The sequence below is a fragment of the Euwallacea fornicatus genome, chromosome 32, assembly GCF_040115645.1.
Source record: "Euwallacea fornicatus isolate EFF26 chromosome 32, ASM4011564v1, whole genome shotgun sequence".
Taxonomy (NCBI): domain Eukaryota; kingdom Metazoa; phylum Arthropoda; class Insecta; order Coleoptera; family Curculionidae; genus Euwallacea; species Euwallacea fornicatus.
In genome coordinates this window covers 75,068-95,360 of record NC_089572.1, presented here as the reverse complement: position 1 = coordinate 95,360, position 20,293 = coordinate 75,068, and the positions used below count along the sequence as shown (strand labels likewise).

The following is a 20,293-nucleotide window of genomic DNA, read 5'->3' as shown; positions in this document are numbered from 1 at the left end:
AAACTTTCACTCCTTTTCCTCGTCAAGACAAAAGTCGAAAGTATCCACATTTTGCTAAAATCAGACTACAGCTGCAACACCCTCGTAAATTATCCTTTCTTACCATTGTCTTGACTTTACGGGTTAAGAATTTGGAAAGTTACCATCTGTGGGTTATCTTGCTTATTGCCTAAAACCGGAGCACGCCTATGGGTACTGACCCCCATTTTTTTTAGTACTTAAGATACCCCGAAACTTGTAACAACCTCCATTTTTTAATTATGACGATACGAATGATATAGCTCGATGCTCCCGGAATCTTGTAAAATCCCGCATCCTTAACTCCTGACTCTCTCCATTGAAATGCCAGTTAAAGCCCAAGATCTTTAGTTTTGAAACGATTCAGGGTTGTGTGTGTCATAACGAGTGGAATAAAATCTACTAAAGTGTTCCCGAGTTTTATTTCGCGAGTTCCATTACAGCATAACGCTTAGATAAATAGCGGATGGGTCCTTTATTAGTCAATGCCGGTGAGGCAGTGCACAAATTAGGTCCAGGCTTCAAACCCGACAAAGAATATTGCTGGGAATTCCCATCCCGAACCGCCCTTAATGACTTGGAAAATCTATCGATAATAAAAAAAATGGTACTGCGGCCTACATTATGCATAGGCGTAGTCCTAAAGTGCATCGTATTACATTAAATTAAATACTAAACAGGTACTGATGGTAGGAACGTCGATACTTTTATATCTAGACCTATATTCGTATTTGAGCTTACATTTGAGCATATGTTTGGATATGTTTATAATTCCTTTTCAATAACATTACATATCTTTGATTATTGAGTAAATATCGCCTAATTTATTTACTACGAAATCTGGTTTCAGCTCTTCCGCCACAGTCCAATTATTTACCATCTCTTCAGTCCAAATACCTGACAGTACTAGACATGTTTTATAACCAGCAAGAGCACCGAATGCTATGTCTGTTTCGACGCTAAAAATAATAAACACATTATAGAGATACAGCTAAGGTCGTATAAATAGCACACAAACTAAATTCATATATTTTTTTAAATTGTAAATAAACAAATAGAAATTTTTGCTATAGAATATTCTTCTGATAAACCCTAAAAAACAATTGTCTATAGATTTGCCTTTTTGCACATTTCTCCGTTTTTTAAATTAAAATTTATTATTTTACATTCGGCATTTAAGTAGCACGTTTGGCTTAAATTTAAAGTTAAATATTTAAAAAGCGGTTCCTATCTTCTTACATTGTATAAAACAGTAAGTAAATGTTTTTTTCTTACATCTTAAATAATAAGCTACGTTTTCAAGTGGGAAGGAAGCGACATTGTGGACCTGAAAGGCGACAACTGATCATGCAACTCAAAAACGAGGGAAAGAATATTTCTCAAATAGCCCAAGATTAAAGATGTTCTTGAAAGCTAGTTTATAATGCTATTCGCTTGTATAATAGTACACAAAGTTATGAAAACACGATAAGGGCTCCTAGTAAACGAAAAACTACCGAACGAGAAGATAAAATTATAGTAAGAATGAGCAAAGCAAATCCTTTTTGGAGTGCAAGCGAAGTTAGGAGACAAATAATTGAACATCATGGTATCCAAGCAAATCTTCGTGGTTGCCGCGCGAGAAAAAAACCGCTTGTCTCTCGACGGAATAGGCTTCGCCGGGTTGCTTTTGCTAGAAAATATTTAACAGAAAACATTAATTTTTGGAAAAATGTTTATTTAGTGATGAAACTAAGATTAATCGTCTGGGAATGGATGGAAAAATCCATGTTCGTAGACCCCCTAACCAGAGTGTTAATGAACGCTACACAATTAAGACTGTGAAGTTTGGTGGACGATCTTTCATGGTTTGGGGTGCCATGTCTTGGAAAGGTGTTGGGCCGATTCATAGGATAGATGGAATTATGGATCGATTTGTCTACAAAAACATCCTGGAAACCATTATGGAACCTTACGTGGAGGAATTTATGCCAGTTACTTTTAAGTTTGTCCAAGACAAAGACCCTAAACATTCATCTAGACTGGTAAAGAATTGGCTTAAAGACAACTCGGTAGATGTTTTAGATTGGCCAGCCCAGAGCCCAGATCTGAACCCAATAGAACATCTGTGGCAAAGAATTAAAAATGATTTAAGTGGCAAAAATGCCAAAAACATGAATAACTTGTAGGAGTTCATTGAAGAAGCGTGGAACGGAATTCCTAACGACTTTTGCCAAAGATTGGTAGAGTCTATGCCTGCCAGATTAACAGCAGTTATTCAGCAAAATGTATATCCCACTAAATATTAAAAAAATTAGATTTTTATGAACGAAATTAGAAGTGTGCTATTTATTTGTCCCATAATTTTTTGAAATGTATTTTTTTTTTGTAATTTTTTCATACATCTTAGAAAACTTATATGCTTTTTTGATTGTCTAGATATATTAAATATTTAAACATGGAAAATGATTAGATTGTATACGTTTATTAAAACTTATCTGGAATATTAAAAGTGTGCTATTTATATGACCTTAGCTGTAAAATAATTGTTGATTTAAGAGAATTTGTCTTACTTATCTCCCACCATTAATACGCGACTGTTGTCAGAAATATTGTATTTTGAATGGACAAAATGTGCAAGAACATTGCTTGGTTTACCCACTCTCAATGCGGTGCGGCAGGTCCATTTCTCAATTGCATTGATGTGGTACTTTGCGCCTGAAGATCAATTTTCCACTTTACCATGAGTTATTTACGTAAATACTCAACGTACAAATCATTTTTAAATTATTTCCAATTGGGCATAGATCGTCACACATTCCAGTTAAGAGTTGCACCCCATCCATATGATAGAGGAGCGTTTTTGCTACTTCCAGAGCTCCTTGGCAAATATTCAGATCCGTATCTAAATAGATTACTTTAACATTTTTGCACCTTTCTAAGGATTTTTGTATGAGGTCTTTTATTGCCTCCGTGGATTCCTCAAGGTCCGATGATTGTATGTCCTGAAAATATTCAAATTTCACAATATATGTACGTGAATTATTCGTTCTGAGTCTTTTATTCTTGCTAGGACCTTATATTCGATTATGTTGTATCCTGCATTCCTTAGATGGTTCTTACACGCTCTGCCGGCAACTGCATAAATATCTCCTTTAAAGTCTATTTTTTTCAAGTATTGTAGCAGTGATAAGTTGGGGTTGATAATCTCGTCCTCCGTTGCCTTAAAGAGCTCTAGTTGTTTCAACACCTTGTCTTCAGTGTACAGGGCGTTGTTGGTCACAAAACCAATTTTTTTTCCCAATTGTCTAAACTTCGCCACAGCATTGTCCGACCCAGGAATGATAACTCCATTGATCGCTAAGACGCCTGGAATGGGTATTATTGCACTACTATTTAAATAATGATTAATTAAAGATAAATCATCTTTATGTGTTTGCTACTTTACCGCCATTGCTCTTAATTCATTTGAAAAGCCATATTCAAGGTTATTTTATTTTATTAATTATTATTTCAATAAATTATTTTATCTGTAATGTCAATATATTCATTTGTTTATTTATTCATCCCATTACGTCATAATTGCACATAAATCACAAGGACTTAATAGATAAAAGTCTTACCATCTATGTCAAACAATACAGTATCAATGGAGTGAATGAGAGTTTGCACGTGGTCGGAAGAAATTTTGTTAATTTTCTGCAATTTTACCATTCTGAATTACACTGCGAATGTATTAGGACAAAGGAGACGGCAAGACTGAGTTCTCGAAAAGTTTATTGCGATAATTTTGCTACCACTTTGCTATCACTTACTTTATTATAAATATATAGCGACGCTATGAAATATCACATTAACTATTGTTGTAGTTTAATGTTTTTCTCGTTAGTTATGAAGAATAATCTTTTTTGAGTTGTGGTATTTATTTATATAGATTGATACCTCTTTGTACGCTTGTGGGATTTAAAAATATTTAGAATATCTCATATACAGGGTGTCACTAAAAGCCCTGTGGGAAATCCTACTGTAGGTTTTTGAGGCGAAAAGAAAACGATTAAACCCGATTTACTTTAGATCTAGAATGCATAGTTTTCAAAAGACAGGACGTCAATGTGAAAATGTAAAAAACCAAAAAAATTAAATACCGGGTATACCGGTGTGAAGTGAGCGTCAGGATATAAATGTTTCGATACAGGGCATTTGTTGTAAACAAACCTTTTTTTGTGTTTGCTTCGTTGGTATACAAACTGACAAACATATTTAGTACAAATCAAGTCCTTGAACAAATAACAATATATTATTTCATTGTGCCAAAAATGTCGAATTTTGTTGTTCACAAAATGATGATTTGCGGAAAGCTTTAATTTTTCGCTTTCAATTGAAGAAAAGTGCTGCAGAGTCGCATCGAATGTTTGTCGAGGCATATGGTGATTATGCTTTTTCAGAAGCAACGTGCAAAAGATGGTTTCAACGATTCAGAAATAACAATTTTGATGTGCAAAATGAAGAACGTGGCAGACCAACAAAAAAGTTTGAAAACGCCGAACTGCAATCAATATTGGATGAAGATGACACTTTAAGTCAAAAGCAAATGGCAGAAATGTTGCACAACAAACAATTTCTGCTCGTTTAAAACCTATGGGAAAGATCCAAAACTGTGGAAAATGGGTGCCGCATGAATTGAATGAAAGACAGATGGAGAACCGAAAAAACACCTGTAAAATTTTGCTTCAAAGGCACGAAAGAACATCAGTTTTGCATCGAATTGTTACTGGAGATGGAAAATAGATTTATTTTCGAAATCCTAAACGGAAAAGATCATGGGTTGATTCGGGACAACCATCAACATCGACTGCAAAACCTGATCGATTCGGCAAGAAGGCAATGCTGTGTGTTTGGTGGGATCAGAAAGGTGTGGTGCACCACGAGCTTTTACAACCTGGTGAAATCGTTAATACTGTTCGCTACCGATAACAATTGATTAATTTAAACAATGCATTGATCTAAAAACGATCATAATGGGCCAGAAGACACGGGAAGGTAATTTAGCTCTATGACAACGCACCTGCACAGAAAGTAACGCCTGTTCAGGATACCATCAAAACACTTGGCTGGGAGTTGCTACCCCATCCGCCGTATTCACCACATTTGGCTCTTTCGGACTACCATTTGTTTTCATCGATGAGACACGCATTAGCTGAGCAGCACTTCGATTCCTACGAAGAAGTAGAAAATTGGGTGTCTAATTAGTTTGATGCCAAAGAGGCACATTTCTTCCATAAATTACCAGAAAGGTGGTCAAAATGTGTAGAAAGCAATGGTCAATATTTTGAATAAATATTTTTTTTCTTTCCTCGTTAAAATTGGTGTTTTATTTGCACAAAATAGCGCTCATTTCATACCGGTAGATCTGGTATATCTTTAATAAAGGTACCATTAGAAAAAAATTCGCAGGGGGGGGAGAGGGCGAAAAATTAGAATCCGTTCACATTTTCGACGCACATTGTAGAGGATACTGTCAAAGGTATGTGAACACTTTTTAAGGCGGCACAGCTTATTTTATCACACGGTATAAAATTTATTTATGACTAGCTTTGAGTTTTTCTTCATATTTTAGGAAAAAAAGGTATTTTGGTATAAGCACCTACCGGCATTCCTTCTTGATTGAGATATTGGAAATTTAAAGTTCGCTGCATGTCTTCAAAAATAGTTTTAAACTTAGATTACATACGATCATTTATGGCAACAACCTCAGGTTGAAACTGGTGCAGTATGGAAAACTGTCTTTCTTTCCTGACAATATGACAATAATTGCTAAAAAGTTGCAATTTATTAAATAATAGTCGTGAGAGGATCTAAAATATAATATCAAGTAGTTCAGGAAGTAATGTACAGTGGATCACAAAAATATTCGGACACCTACAGTCAGTCACGAAAGTATTCGAACAAAATAAAAATTAATATCATATGGTTAATAACTACACATATGGCAAATTAAATTATTCTATGAAAAAGAGAATGTGTATAGGCACTTAAGAAATCAAATGGTTATAAAAAGTATAAATTTGTTCAAACGATATTTGAAACAATCTTCATTTTGCACCACAAAAGCATTCGAACACAATTGAAGTGATTATATATTTGACCTATTAATATTTAGTAGGGCCTCCATTTGCTGCAATTACAGCTTCCAGACGACGTGGCACGAACTCATCCAGGTTTTGGGTGACTTCGGCATTAATGGAGTTCCAGAGATTCTAAGATACATTTTCTCAAACTTTCCTTAGAGGTGATAGAATAAACTCTAAGACTTTTTTCGACTTCATCCCACAAATGTTCGATGGGATTCATATCGGGGCTTTGTGGTGGTGTTGCTAATAAGTGTGGATTGTTATAAATCAACCAAGTTTTAACTATGTGCGCTGTGTGCTTAGGATCATTGTCTTGTTGGAACCAATAATCCTCAGGCAGTCCTAATTTTCTTACACTATCTTTTAAATTATCTTTTAAAATCTTCAGATATTTCATTTTATCCATTATTCCATCTATAAAAACAATATTTCCAACACCACTTGCACTCATACACCCCCACACCATAACCGAGCTACCCCCGTGTACTACAGTTGCACATAAATTTCTCGAATCCAGTTCCGTATTCTTTTTCCTCCACATTTTCTGATGTCCATCACATCCAAACACATTATACTTGCTTTCATCTGAAAAAAGGATTTTATTCCAAAAGGAGTTGTCCTTGAATAAGTACTGTTTTGCAAAGTTTAGACGTTTTTTCCGGTTCTTCTAGTTGATGAACGGCTTACTCTGGGAACTCTACCATGAATGTCATTATTTCGTAACAAACGTCTACATAATTCTGGATGTACTTCTTTTCCGAACTGTGTTAAAACATATCCGACTAATTTTGGAGCAGAAAGAAAAGGATTTTTTCTGTTTTCACGCAAAACCATTTTTTCCTCACATTTCGTCAACTTCTTTGGTCTTCCTGATCGACGTTTGTTAATAATATTTCCCTCTTTCCTATTTTTTTTCAAGATGTATGAGATAGTTGACTTAGTTCTGTTTAATAAAAGAGAAATTTCTGCATGTTTTTTTCCTTCGTTATGCCATTTTAAAATTAATTTTCGTTCACGCGCCGTGGTTTCATTACTTTTGTTTGCCATTTTCATAAACAATACATTAAAGTGGTAAATGATATTTCACTGCTAAATTTATAATGTTAACTGATAAATATTTGTGAATTGTGGTTAAAATGATACCCGCAGGCTATTTTTTTTCCCTTCTAAAAATTTTATCTACAAAATGTTCGAATACTTTTGTGGTTCAAAGTACATTATATTCCAAATAGCGCTTAAACAAAATGGTTTAAAGAAAGTTTTTGTTTATTTATTTATATACAGGGTGTCCGGCAAGTCGATACAATAATTTTAGAGGGTAATAGATTACGTGATTCTGAATCGATTTAACCAAACATACCTATATACCAAGCGTTACAGTTTTCCTGATAACTCAGTTTTTAACATTTTTTAATTTAACCGTGCTCTTTCACAATTGTTGGAGGGTAGAAGAACACCAAACCTTTTAATCACAAAAATGTACTAAACTTTTTTATTGCCTATAGATAATTGTTTAAATTATTTAAAGGGTTAAATCTAAAATGGCTTTGTTACCTACTTAGAACTACATTAACATGATCTTCCGAGCTTGAAATAAAGTGAAGAGTCAAATTCAAACATGGATTTAATTTAAACGATTAGGTGTAGGTTTATTCAAATTTTTTAAAAACTTCCTTAGGCAATAGTCTTTCAGTCATGCTGAAAAGATTCTTAAGAAACATTTTAAAAATGAGAGAAGTTAACTTTTTATGTACCTGAGCAGCGCATTTACCAAAACGTTATCTACTAAAAATGATATTAAAAATGAAGATATTTGCTAAAAACGCAAATGTGCTGGATAGCCATCATTTTGGAAGAATTTGTACTTGATGACATTATCAAGTATTCAGATAAAACAATTGTTTTTATCACCCCCTAAAATTATTGTATCGACTTGCCGGACACCCTGTATATGGATTCGCTTTTTCATAGAATAATTTAATTTGCCATATGTGTACTTATTAACAATATTATATTGATTTATATTTTGTTCAAATATTTTCGTGACTGACTGTACTAGAATTCATTTATTTTCGGATTTAATAGACTGTGTACTGAATGGGGAAGAAAAATTTTATTGCCAATAACTAGGTTCAATCTTACATACTAATATTTAATAAATTCATAAACAAAAAAACATATACAACTAGAGAAATAATAACAAATCTGTTTAAATAACATTTTTTTCAAATGACAAAAATATTCGGACGCCGATTTAAACATGACAAAAAATGGTAAAAGTTGCAATTATTCTAAAAATTAATATTTCGTATGACCTCCATTTTGATTCCGAACCCTTTGCAATCGGCTTGGCATGGAAGAAATTAATTTTTTTATAAATTGCGTATCAATTTTAAACCATTCTTCAGTTAATACTCTTTTTAATGTTTCTTTATTTGTAATCCGATGTTGTCGAATTTGAATGTCTAATTGATGCCACACATTCTCAATAGGGTTGAGATCCGGGGATTGTGGTGGTGTTTTTATCACATTTGGACAATTATACAACAACCATTATTTCACTATTCGAGCACTGTGCTTAGGATCATTGTCTTGATAAAATTTAAACCGATCCAGTAATCCCATTTTTTCAGGACTTTTTTTAAAGATTTTGTTTTAATAAGTTAAAGTAATATACAGTCAGTCACATAAGTCTACGTACACCTAGCAAATTCGTATTATTTCATAGTTAGAATCATGATCCAAAAAATATTTTTAAATATATTGAAATCCTCTCATAAATGATTATTATTGGTAATTAAAAATTTGGGTTTCGATTAATAGGTTGGAAGAAAAAAAATTAAAATCAAAATTTCCGATCTCACAAAAGTGAACATACAGCAGATAAATTTTATTATACTTAAAGAAAAAAAAAATTAATATTTTGTTGGTCCACCTTCTGCATCTACAACTGCTTGCAATCTTCTGGGCATGGATGAAACCAAATTTCTTGTGACATCTGAGGTAATTTCACCCCAAGCCGAAGTTAATGTTCTTTTTAGTGATTCTTTCCCTGAAATTTCGTAATTTCGCACCCTTCGCTCTAATTCGTCCCATAGTTGTTCTATAGGGTTCATGTCTGGCGACTGCGGAGGAGAATGAAGTTGCTTGGGCACGTTGTAAAGGAGCCATTCTTTGACAACCAGGGCGGTATGTTTGGGATCGTTGTCTTGTTGGAATATCCATTGATTTCCTAATCCCAAACATTCAACTGAAGGCAATACATTATCATGCAAAATTTGGAGATACTTCCGATGATCCATTACACCTTCAATCAAAACCAAATTTCCCACACCAGCCGCAGACATTGATCTCCATACCATTATATTGCCTCCGCCATGCTTGACAGTGGGTACCAAGTTTTCAGGTTTCAGCTCTTCATTAGCCTTTCGCCATATTTTTCCTTTACCATCGGAACCAAAAATATTGTACTTACTTTCATCAGTAAACAAGACCGAACTCCAAAACTGAAGACCCTTTTCTAAATACTTTTTTGCAAATTCTAGACGTTTTCTTCTATTTTTCTGTGAGATTAGGGGCTTTTTCCTAGGAACTCTCCCATGAAATCCCTTTGATGTAAGAACTCTTCTTATAGTTTTGGCACTGACACGTTTACCAGTTTCTCTTCGAACTTGATCAGCCAATTTCGGAGCACTAATTTTCGGGTTTAATGCAACTTTAGGGCGTCCAGATCGGGGTTTATTATTAGTTGAACTTAATAAATTAAAGTTTTTTATGATAGTGTGCACTGTAGAACGAGCTAACTTGACAGTTTTCGCTATGTCACCATAAGATTTTCCTTCGTTTCGTAATGAAACTATTAGTTCTCTAATTTCTTTTGCAATTTCTCTTCGTATTATGATGCTAGAGATTCAAAATTCGATTTAATGTGTTTTATTGAAAATTTTACACTAGACTAAAATATTATTTGTGCATATTTTTGCGATAAAATCTATGAAGCCCAGAAAAAATTGTAATATTTGTGGTATTTTTACCTGTATGTTCACTTTTGTGAGATCGGAAATTTTGATTTTCATTTTTTGTCTTCCAACTTATTAATCGAAACCTAAATTTTTAATTACCAATAATAATCATTTATGAGAGGATTTCAATATATTTAAAAATATTTTTTGGATCATGATTCTAACTATGAAATAATACGAATTTGCTAGGTATACGTAGACTTATGTGACTGACTGTATCTTATCCATTATTCCCTCAATAAAAACTAATTCGCCCATACCTTGCGATGATATACACCCCCAAACCATTACAGAACCTCCTCCGTGTTTAATCTTGGGACATAAATTGTTGTTATTTACAGTCAGTGACAAAATTATTCGTACACCACCTAAATTGTTAATATTACAATTACTTGGGATTACAAATAAAAATTGGCATATGGAACAGGTGAAAAAAGCCTATTTATTTCGTTTATTGCATCTTAAACATTAAATTTTAATTTAGATTCTAAGAATATAAATAAAATATCATTTCCGGCAGGTCACATAAGTATTCGTACACTAATAAAAACTAATTAACTTTTCCCACTTTTAGTACATTCAATATTTCGTTGGGCCTCCTTTGGCTAAAATAACGTCTTTAAGCCTTCTCAGCATTGAATAAACTAAATTTGCCGTTGTTTCTGCAAATATTTTTTGCCATTGTTCTTCTAAAACGACCTTAAGAGATTTCTATTTTTAATTCGTTTTTGAACCTCAGGAACGCGGATTTGTCTGTCTAATTGATCCCAGAGATGTTTAATTGGATTGAGGTCTGGTGACTGGGGTGGATGGTCTAAAAATCGTGGTATATTGTAATCAATCCACATCTTAACGTTACGCGCATTATGTTTTGGGTCGTTGTCTTGCTGCAAAATCCAGTTTTCCAATCCCAATTTTTCAACACTCACAGGTAGATTAGCCCGCAAATATTTATACTGGTCCATGTTACCCTCAATAAAAGCCAAAGTACCCACTCCAGATGGTGCCATGGCTGCCCAAACCATATCATGGCCACCACCACCATGTTTAATTGTTGGACACAGATTTTCAGGATTCAAAGCTGTATTTTTTTTACGCCACACTTTTCCTTTACCATCTGACCTAAACAAATTAAACTTGCTTTCATCAGTAGATAACATCTTTGCCCAAAAGCTCTCGTCTTTTTCCAGATACTTCTGTGCAAAAGTTAAACGTTTCTGCTGGTTGACTTTTGATATAAAGGGTTTCTTTCAAGGAACCCTGCCACGGTACCCTGCCGATCGTAAAACCCTTCTTACAGTTTGAGGATGTACATTCTTCCCAGTGGCTTCTGACATTTGCGCTGCTAACATAGGGGCACTCTGTCTTGGGTTTTTTCTTTAATATTCCGAACAAGTGCGCGTTCTTCTCGTAGAGTTAAGTTTTTCTTTCACCCCTTTCGTGTTTTTTTCAAAACACTTCCGGTATTTTTATAGTTTTTGATAATGTACTTAATAGTGAATCGACTTCTATTAACAATTTTACTGATTTAACTGTAAGATTTTTTCTCATTGAATAATTTTATAATTAAATTTCGAATATCTTCGGAACACTCTTTGCCCTTACGACCCATGTTTAATACTAATGCACAATTTGGTAAAAACATGCTGTTTATTATTTTAGAAATACCGGTGAACAAAAATATAAATAAAAAATAAATAAATAAACAATATAATTCCTTCTTAAATAAAAAGAGGATATCGGCCTACGTGGCCTTTCTGCCCATGTTGGTATTTACAAGTGTTATAATGATAGTAATCGTAGTCTCAAAAACAGTATCATCCACAACAATCACCCCAAAACCACCAGCATCAATCACACCCAGTAGACCAACCAACATCCAACCTTCACAGCACCGAACAAAAGTGCAAGCATATTAGGCACATCAAACATCCCACATCTAGTCTATGTCTTGGTAGTGTTCAATCAGAGTTGTGCCCGGTGTGAGGTAACGTGAGTTTCTAGTCTGTCGGTCAATGCACAGTCCAACAACGATGACCCAGTTTTTCTCTTTGTCTTTCCACTTTTTTTGTATTTGTAATAGTCTGTCTGAAATTTTTGTCATGTTAGTTTTTTCGTATAGCGCTTCGTTGGAAGTGTTGTACAGTGGATTATTCGGGTGACGAATTTTTGTAATTCGTCTTAAAGTTATTTGCTCTGTAGTTTGTATGTATTTTTTTGTTTTGTTAGTTGCGTTTGCCATAATTATGTTACCGTAGTCCAGTAGTGGTCTACAAATGGATTTATATATCTTGGATGCTGTGTTACTGCTGATTTCTTTGTCCTTGTAAGTCAGCACTCTAAAGTGTTTTGCTCTTTTGGTCATTTCTCCTCTCATGTTTTGTAAGTGTTTTGTAAATTTCATTTTAGGGTCTAAAGTGATACCCAGATACTTGACGAACTTACTTGGTTTGGTGATGTTTCCGTCAGTAGTAATTGTAGGTGAGCTAAGTCCTATTTTATGATTTGAGAGCAGAAGCTGGTTCTTTTTTGAATTAGGTGTTAATCTCCATTTGTAGAACCACTTCATAGTTTCGTCTGTAAGGGATTGAAGTCTTTGTGTCGCTTTCACGGTTGTCTTGTCGTGTACAATAAGTGCGGTATCGTCTGCGTATTGTAAGATATATGCGGCACTGTCAATATTACCCTTGTCCAGTCGATTGTGATTGTATATGTCGTGGCAATATATGTTATACAGAAGCAGAGACAGTGGAGAGCCCTGGGGGAGACCTTGCTCAAGAGAGACAGGGGATGATAATGCGTCGTTAATAGGTATTTCTATCTGTCTGTCCAAGAGTAGATTTTTAATGCTGTGTATTAAATAATGTGGTGTACCTAGTTGGTAGAGTCGGAAAAGCATGCCCTTATGCCATACACTGTCGAAGGCTTTATTGATGTCCATCAGAAGAGTTGTTGTTCGCCCGTTCGTTAAGTGTGTGGCCTGCATGTTGCTGGTCAGGAAGAACAAGGGATGGATAGTTGAGTTTCCATTTTTAAAGCCACATTGATAACTTGGAATGTATCTCTTGGTTAAATGCTCCAGTCTCTTCTTAATGATTTGTTCAAAAAGTTTCCTCATAACTGGTAGTAGAGTAATTGGTCTATAGTTAAGTGTTTGTGAGTTATCTAGTCCATCTTTAGGAACTGGTATTACTATACCCTTATTCCATATATGTGGGATTGCTCTCTTTCAAGACATTCATTAAGTTTTCCAAGAATGAGCGTTTGCGTGTTAGGTGTTAGGTTTTGTAAGATTTTGTTTTGTATGTTGTCTTTTCCTGGTGCAGTGTTCTTCAGTTGTTGTAGTGTGTCTTCGTATTCTTTGTCGGTAATTGGTACATATGTGTGTTTGTGATTCGCGCTGTTATCAAAGTAGTTGTCATACCAGTTGTTTACAGTTATCCAGTTGTTCTCGTCAAATTTAATATTATGGGTGGTTCTAAAGGACTGCTGAAAGTATCGAGCAAAGGCGTCAGCTTTTTCTTCGTCCGAGTAAAGTTCTGTTCCAGATTCGTTAATAGTCCTAAGAGTATTAGTTTTTTTGTATTGACATAGTTTTTTAATTTGTGTCCAGTACGATTTACCTCTGTCTCTTTCAATGTCTTCGCAAGCCTCCAGCCATTTGTCATGTCGGTATTAGTATATCATAGTTTTTATGTTCTTATTCAGGGAGTTAAGTGATTTTTTTAAGGTTTCTGTCTTGTGTTTGTATGTACAGTCTGTAATATAAATATTTTTCTATACTCTATTCTTTATAAAAGAATAATAAAAACAACAATAGGTTGTACGAATATTTTTGTGACTTGCCTAAAATGATATTTTAAATTTTTACATGAAATCTGGATTGAAAATTATTGTTTTAATGATATAAAAGATATGATTAGATCTCGTTTTGTATGTTCCTTATGTCATTATTAAGTTTAAGTACTAAATAGCCATTATTCTCACTTTTTGGGTGGTGTACGAATACTTTTGTCACTGACTGTAGCTCAGTATTTGCTTTTCTTCAGACCATTTGCCTACCATCCGATCCAAAAATATTAAATTTAGATTTATCGCAAAAAATAACGTTATTCCAGAAGTCCTCATCCTTAGAAATGTGTTTAGTGGCAAATTCAAATCGAACTTTTTGATTTTTCTTAGTTAACCAGGGCTTTTTCCTGGCTACACGACCATGAAAACCATGATCATGAATACATCTTCGAATGGTCTCCGCTGACACTTTTTTTTCATGAAATTTTTCCATTTTCATTTGCAACTTAGGGGCACTCATTTTAGGATTTTCTCCTACTTTGCGCATAATAAGTCGGTAATCTTGTTCGTTAAGAATTCGTGGACGGCCTGATTGCTTCAATGGCATAATTCGATCTTCATTTTTATACACCCCTGGCCAAATTTTAGTGTACAATTAAAATATTTGCAAAATTTAGTAATTTTAATATGTTATTCAAGTTTTTTCGGTTTAATACTTCGTTTACACACTTTTAAGAAAAATATATAATGCCCATCACTTATTTGTGTATTAATCTTTGATAATTCAAATGAGAATTGGATTAATAAATAAACAATAACAGATTCCTGGCCAAATTAAAGTGTACATCGCATATTTTGTATGTAAACATGAGATTATTTTTTTAAATCAATCTAGTTCTTTCCTTTTATGTGAAAAGAACAAATTAAAAATGTATTCTTTCGATTTAATCACTAGAGTTAAAAAAGATGTTGAGCGTGGTATGAGTTATCGTGCTGTTGCTGAAAAATTTCATCTGTCTCATTCTACAGTTGCAAAAATTTATAAAACGGACTACAATCGAGTGAAAAAGAAGAGAGGACCCAAATCAAAGTTAAATATGCAAAGCCAAGCGCGTATTAAAAGAGAAATTCGCCGGTTAGCAGGAGAAGGTGAGTTGGTGACTTCTCGGAAATTAAAAGAAAACTTGCAATTGGTTGCATCTGCAAGAACCATAAGGAGAACTCTTCCTCAAATGGGTGTTAAATGGAAAAAAGTTCACAAACAAATTCCTCTCACCAAAGCCCACCGTGAGTTTCAAGTGGCAAAAGCTCAAGAGTGGTTATCTTTAGGGGACTTTATCTGGACAAAGACAGTATTCACCGATGGAAAAAAATTCTCAAAGGATGGTCCTGATAATGAGTATAGTTACATGGAAGATAGATCAACAACATCGTTTTATCGCCCAAAACGCCAAATGAGAGGTGGAGGGGTGATGATTTGGGGAGCAATAACTGCTTCAGGACATTTTCTGCTGAAAAGAATCTCTGGAAGAATCAATAGCCAAGGTTATTTAACTCTTTTACGGGAGAAAGTTTATCCGTGGATGGCATCATTGATTCCAGATGGAGATTTTTACTTTTTACAGGACAACGCACCCGTTCACTCTTCCAGTCACAAAAGAAGTGTTATCACAAATGGGATTGAAGGTTTTCGATTGGCCGGCGCGCTCTCCAGACTTGAACCCAATAGAAAATTATTGGCAAGCACTCTCTGGGGAAGTGTACAAAAAGGGAGCATACAACTCTGACTCGGAACTATGGGAAGAAATTTTAAAAGCAGCGCAGAAAGTTAAAATAAACAAACCCAACCTTTTTAAAACTTTGTGTTGTTCTATGAACCGTAGATTGTTGAAAGTTATTGAATCTAAAGGAGACTCAATTAATTACTGATTTGTTTTAAAAATTCATGAAATTGGATATTTTTAAATTTGAAACAAATGCATATTTTGTTGCTGTACACTTTAATTTGGCCAACTATCACTTTTTAAGTAATTAAAATGTATGACTGTTTTGTTAATAAAGAAATAAAATAATTAACGAATCACATTTTTGTTTCCGTCCTTAATATAGAAATTATACAGCAGTAACCGTCTCATTTTTCTATTTCTTTTTGTAAAGAAATCAGCTGTACACTTAAATTTGACCAGGAGTGTACTTCGATATTATGTCTCTTACCGAGCTTTTATTTAGATTTACCCTAGCACCTATTTTTTGGCATGAAAAACCTTTTTCATAATTGAAAATCACCAACTGTCTAATTTCGAAACTAATATTCTTCTTATTTGCGATACGACCCATTTTTCAGATGATATTATAATAAATTGCACTTCAATAGCATACTATATGGATGTGTACGAAAGTGATTCATGGTATAAAAATGTGTTAGACAATAGTAAAAAAACTGTTGCCTTTGTTATATACCTTCTTATCCTCAAATCCAGTATCTGTCATATAACTTATTATCCCAGACGACACGAACCTTTCCCAATAATATAGGGTTATCATAGGAATAATTTAGAGCAACTGGACTTTCACCAGACTGCCCTTTCGACTATACGAACAATTAACTGCGACCAAAGTGTCAAGTCCCCGGGTGTTTGCCCTTAGTAATATAATTTAGATAAGTTATTCTACACACATATAAGTAAATTTCAGCCCCAAAAAGATCATTATAATTTTTTCATCAGACAGAGTGCATAGTATTAGACGCTCTTCAAATTCCTTTAAAATAGTTCAGAGCAAAAGTATAGAATCTTAGTATTAAAAATAAAGAGTTGAAGGTGAGTTAACAAAGTCGTCTTAATCCTGACAAATCAACGTCGTGGTGTCGTCGATCACGTATAAAATATCGGCTGGTGTCACAACACCTTGCAAGCAGGTAAATAGCGTCCGAATATTTTTGTGATCCACTGTATAAAAAAGGCCTTAGACAGCCTAAAAATGTACGCACGTGCCAGATCATGTACATCAAATCCATACATAGTAAAATATTTTAGGGATAATTAGGGCAACAGTGGTTCAAAATGTTTCCCGACATTTTCCAAACACGCTGCAACTCTTCTTCAAGATCTTCTAGTATTAGAAAGCATTTCCGCAGTAATGTTTTGAAATGACTCTTGAATCCTCACTTTTATATCGTCACACGTTGTTGGTGGTGTTCCGTAAACATCCGATTTCACTTTGCCCCAAAGGAAGTAGTCCAAAGAGGTTAAGTCGGGACTCCTTGGTGGGCATGCAACTTGACCTAACAGAATTTAATAATATCATTATCTAAAGTCTAAGCCTGTGTTGTTGTTCGAAGTCTTGCCTACCAATCCATTTTTCAGAAAAATGCATTAAGAGATGTTTTTGTACACATAAACTAAAATGAGGTGGAGCTTCATCTAGTTGAAACCACATTTCATCTCTGCTGTAGTTCGGGATGTGATCTAGTAATGGTGGAAGATCTTGAGTTAAAAAATTTAGGAACACATCTCCGGTCACTCGTTTAAAAAAAAAAATGGTACAACAACATAATTCTCGATTATTCCCGCCCAAAAATTTAAACACCAAGTTTGTTAAAAATTGTTTATTTGAATAGCATGGGGATTTTTTGTTCCATAATAGTGAAAGTTGTGCCTATTAACAAATCCAATTTGTTGAAAGGTGCACTCGACAGTAAAAAGCAGGAATTTTAAAAAGTCTTCCTTGTTATTTTATTGTTGCATTCATTGGCAAAAATGAATTCTACTAATAAAGTCAGCAAGAGACGATTCTTGATGTAATTGCAAATGATATGGGTGGTACTTATTGGCCTTCAAACATTTTGCAACTGATGATTTTGCAGTTCCTGGCTAATTTCTCTTACGCTAATGTTTCGGTTTTCTATTATTGATAGAGTGATGTCTAGTTCGTTTTCTTCTTCTAAGACCCTCTTCTTTCGACTTTTTTAAAAATAATTAACATTTCCTGTCCGTTCAAAATGCTCCTTTAGACTTTCTAAGCTCCTTACATCAGGATGTCTTCTATTAGGAAATTGTTGCGCGTAAACCCGAGATAATAATAAGCAATTTTCATCACACAAACCAATTACATAAATCATACTAATAAGTCCTTGTTGAGTATACTTCATTTTGATTGCCAGTTTTAAAAGAAACAACCAGATTTCGAAGAAACAAAATAAAGACGTCCAAACCATGGTAGCGCATGCTAAACACTCAGGCACTTAGCTACGAGCGTGAGTTTTCCAGGAATAATTAATAATTCCATTAATCCTTAAGATAAATATGCCAAAACCAAAATGAAGGAAATTGAATGTTCTTTCATCCTATGCTATAAAAAATATACTATCCCATTTGAAAAAATCAAGGAAATTGAGGTTGAAAAAGTGAAAATTATAGTTGTTATTGTGGACACACTGTATGAATTTTTGACTAAATTACTATTAATTTCTGTTAAGAGGATCTTAAGTGAGAATTCATCCTATAATTATCAAAATCTAGCTCAAGCTAACTGTGATATTCATTTTTTTTATGCTCTGCAAAAACAAAAAAAATCTTTTATATCATTGTAGTGTGACAGGGTGGAAACTAAACGTGAATTCAGTAAAACACCTTTATTTAACAAACTCGAAGGTACAAGATTACGAACACAGGTTGTAGATTTCTGTTAGGCACGAACAAAGTTGATTTTCGTTTCTTAGTCGCTTCTTTCTTAACTGCTTTTCTCGGACTCTAACTCGAACTCTGCGTTTGTGTCTTATATACTACTTTGTATCTCTAGATATCGTTAAGGGTAGATTTAGACCTTTAACCTATTTAATTACAGTGAAATGGATTTAGACCTTTGACCTAGTTAATTCTGAATTTGTTGTACTAACATAGTGACGTCCTAATTGTTCTGTAATTATGTCTGGTTGTTTCTATTCGATATGAGTGGGTACATTACATCATCATAGCTCCGAGCCAGTGCATCTAAGGCAAAAAAAATCTAGGAACTAACATAGTTCCAAGAGAGGATTCTATCGTGTAAATAAAATGTGTGTGGTCCCATTTAAAAAAATTATACTTTATTTGGGACACCCTGTAAGGTTGCCGCTAATTTTATAATGTACCTTCATTAGCCTCATACACATCCCCATAATTGATTTTTTTATGAAATCACGAATAAACTCACAGGAGTCCGAGGGGTTGTTAAATGGACACTCTATATACAGTGTTTTTTCTTATAGTTTGACAAATTCTACATGACTATTGGGGAATAGAATAAAATCTTAAATATAAACTTTTCTTTGTGGCCCTTGTACACAATACACAGTCAGTAAACACAAACGAGCTTTGGAAATTATAGAAAAGAACAGAACTCTTTACCAACGAATCACCCTGTATACTATTTATTGTTAAATAGCTTGAAAAAAATGTTTTTTTTTTAACTTAATCGGCATCTAATACTTATATGTACTTGTGAGCTTTTATGAAGAAAGTGATACGAGGGTGTTTATTAATTCGCCTAATGTGAGTGTGAAAATGCATGTGAGCTTTCATAAAGAAAGTGATACGGGGTTGGTTGTTAATTCATTTAAGGCAAGAGCAATAAATCTGCTATCTTACAAGGGTGGTGTTACGTCTTATCTTTGGGCACATGTGGTATGTCACGGACACCTATGAGTGTCCCCTTGGAGATGGACTAAACTTGTACTAGTTAAAGTAGATCGTTGCCTTAAAAGATAAAGAGGGTCTGTTTTATCATATGGGGTGTGAAAAGGAATGACTAAGGGATGTAAGCGTGGGAAGAATGTGGATGGTATAGGGGTTTTTGAAGAAAAACAGAGACATGAAAAATGACTCTGATACCTCGCAAGAGGTATTCCATTCCCAATCATGGTTGAATAAAAAAGTCTGGCTTAAATTCGTGTTTTTTTTTTAATTTTTCTTTAAGAAGGAAATATTCTTTCTGACATACATGTTGTCTCATAAAGATAGTGCTATAACCTGGCCTTAGATATAATGACAATGTTACGAACACCTGTTAGTGTCTTATCACATTTTAAAAATGGACTAAGCTTGTAATAGTTGAAATAGATTATCGGTGATAAAAGATGAAGAGGGTCTGTTTATAATCTCGCCAAAAACATATGGAAGTGTGAAGGGAGTGATTCAGGGATGCGAGCGTGGGAAGAATGTGGAGGTCTGGGTGCCGGTTCTGGTGAAAAAGAACAGGCGCACCCAGGGTGACTCGGATACATTGTATGGGGGGGCATTCGACCCCCGATCTTAGGGAAGTAAAGAAGCACCGCTAAGACTTGTGCTTTATTCCACTCTCCTTCCTTACCAT

General features: G+C 34.4%; 1 protein-coding gene across 1 annotated transcript; it reads right to left on the bottom strand.

Moving 5' to 3' along the window:
• Positions 1–723: 723 nt before the first annotated feature.
• Positions 724–3,883, bottom strand: LOC136348220 (uncharacterized). Its single transcript, XM_066298874.1, has 5 exons — positions 3,621–3,883; positions 3,074–3,366; positions 2,771–3,002; positions 2,571–2,715; positions 724–977 (listed from the first exon to the last, which is right to left on the bottom strand). The coding sequence occupies exons 1-5, from the start codon at positions 3,709–3,711 to the stop codon at positions 806–808; spliced, it is 933 nt and encodes a 310-aa protein (XP_066154971.1). The 5' UTR covers positions 3,712–3,883; the 3' UTR covers positions 724–805.
• Between the last annotated feature and the right edge of the window lie 16,410 nt (positions 3,884–20,293).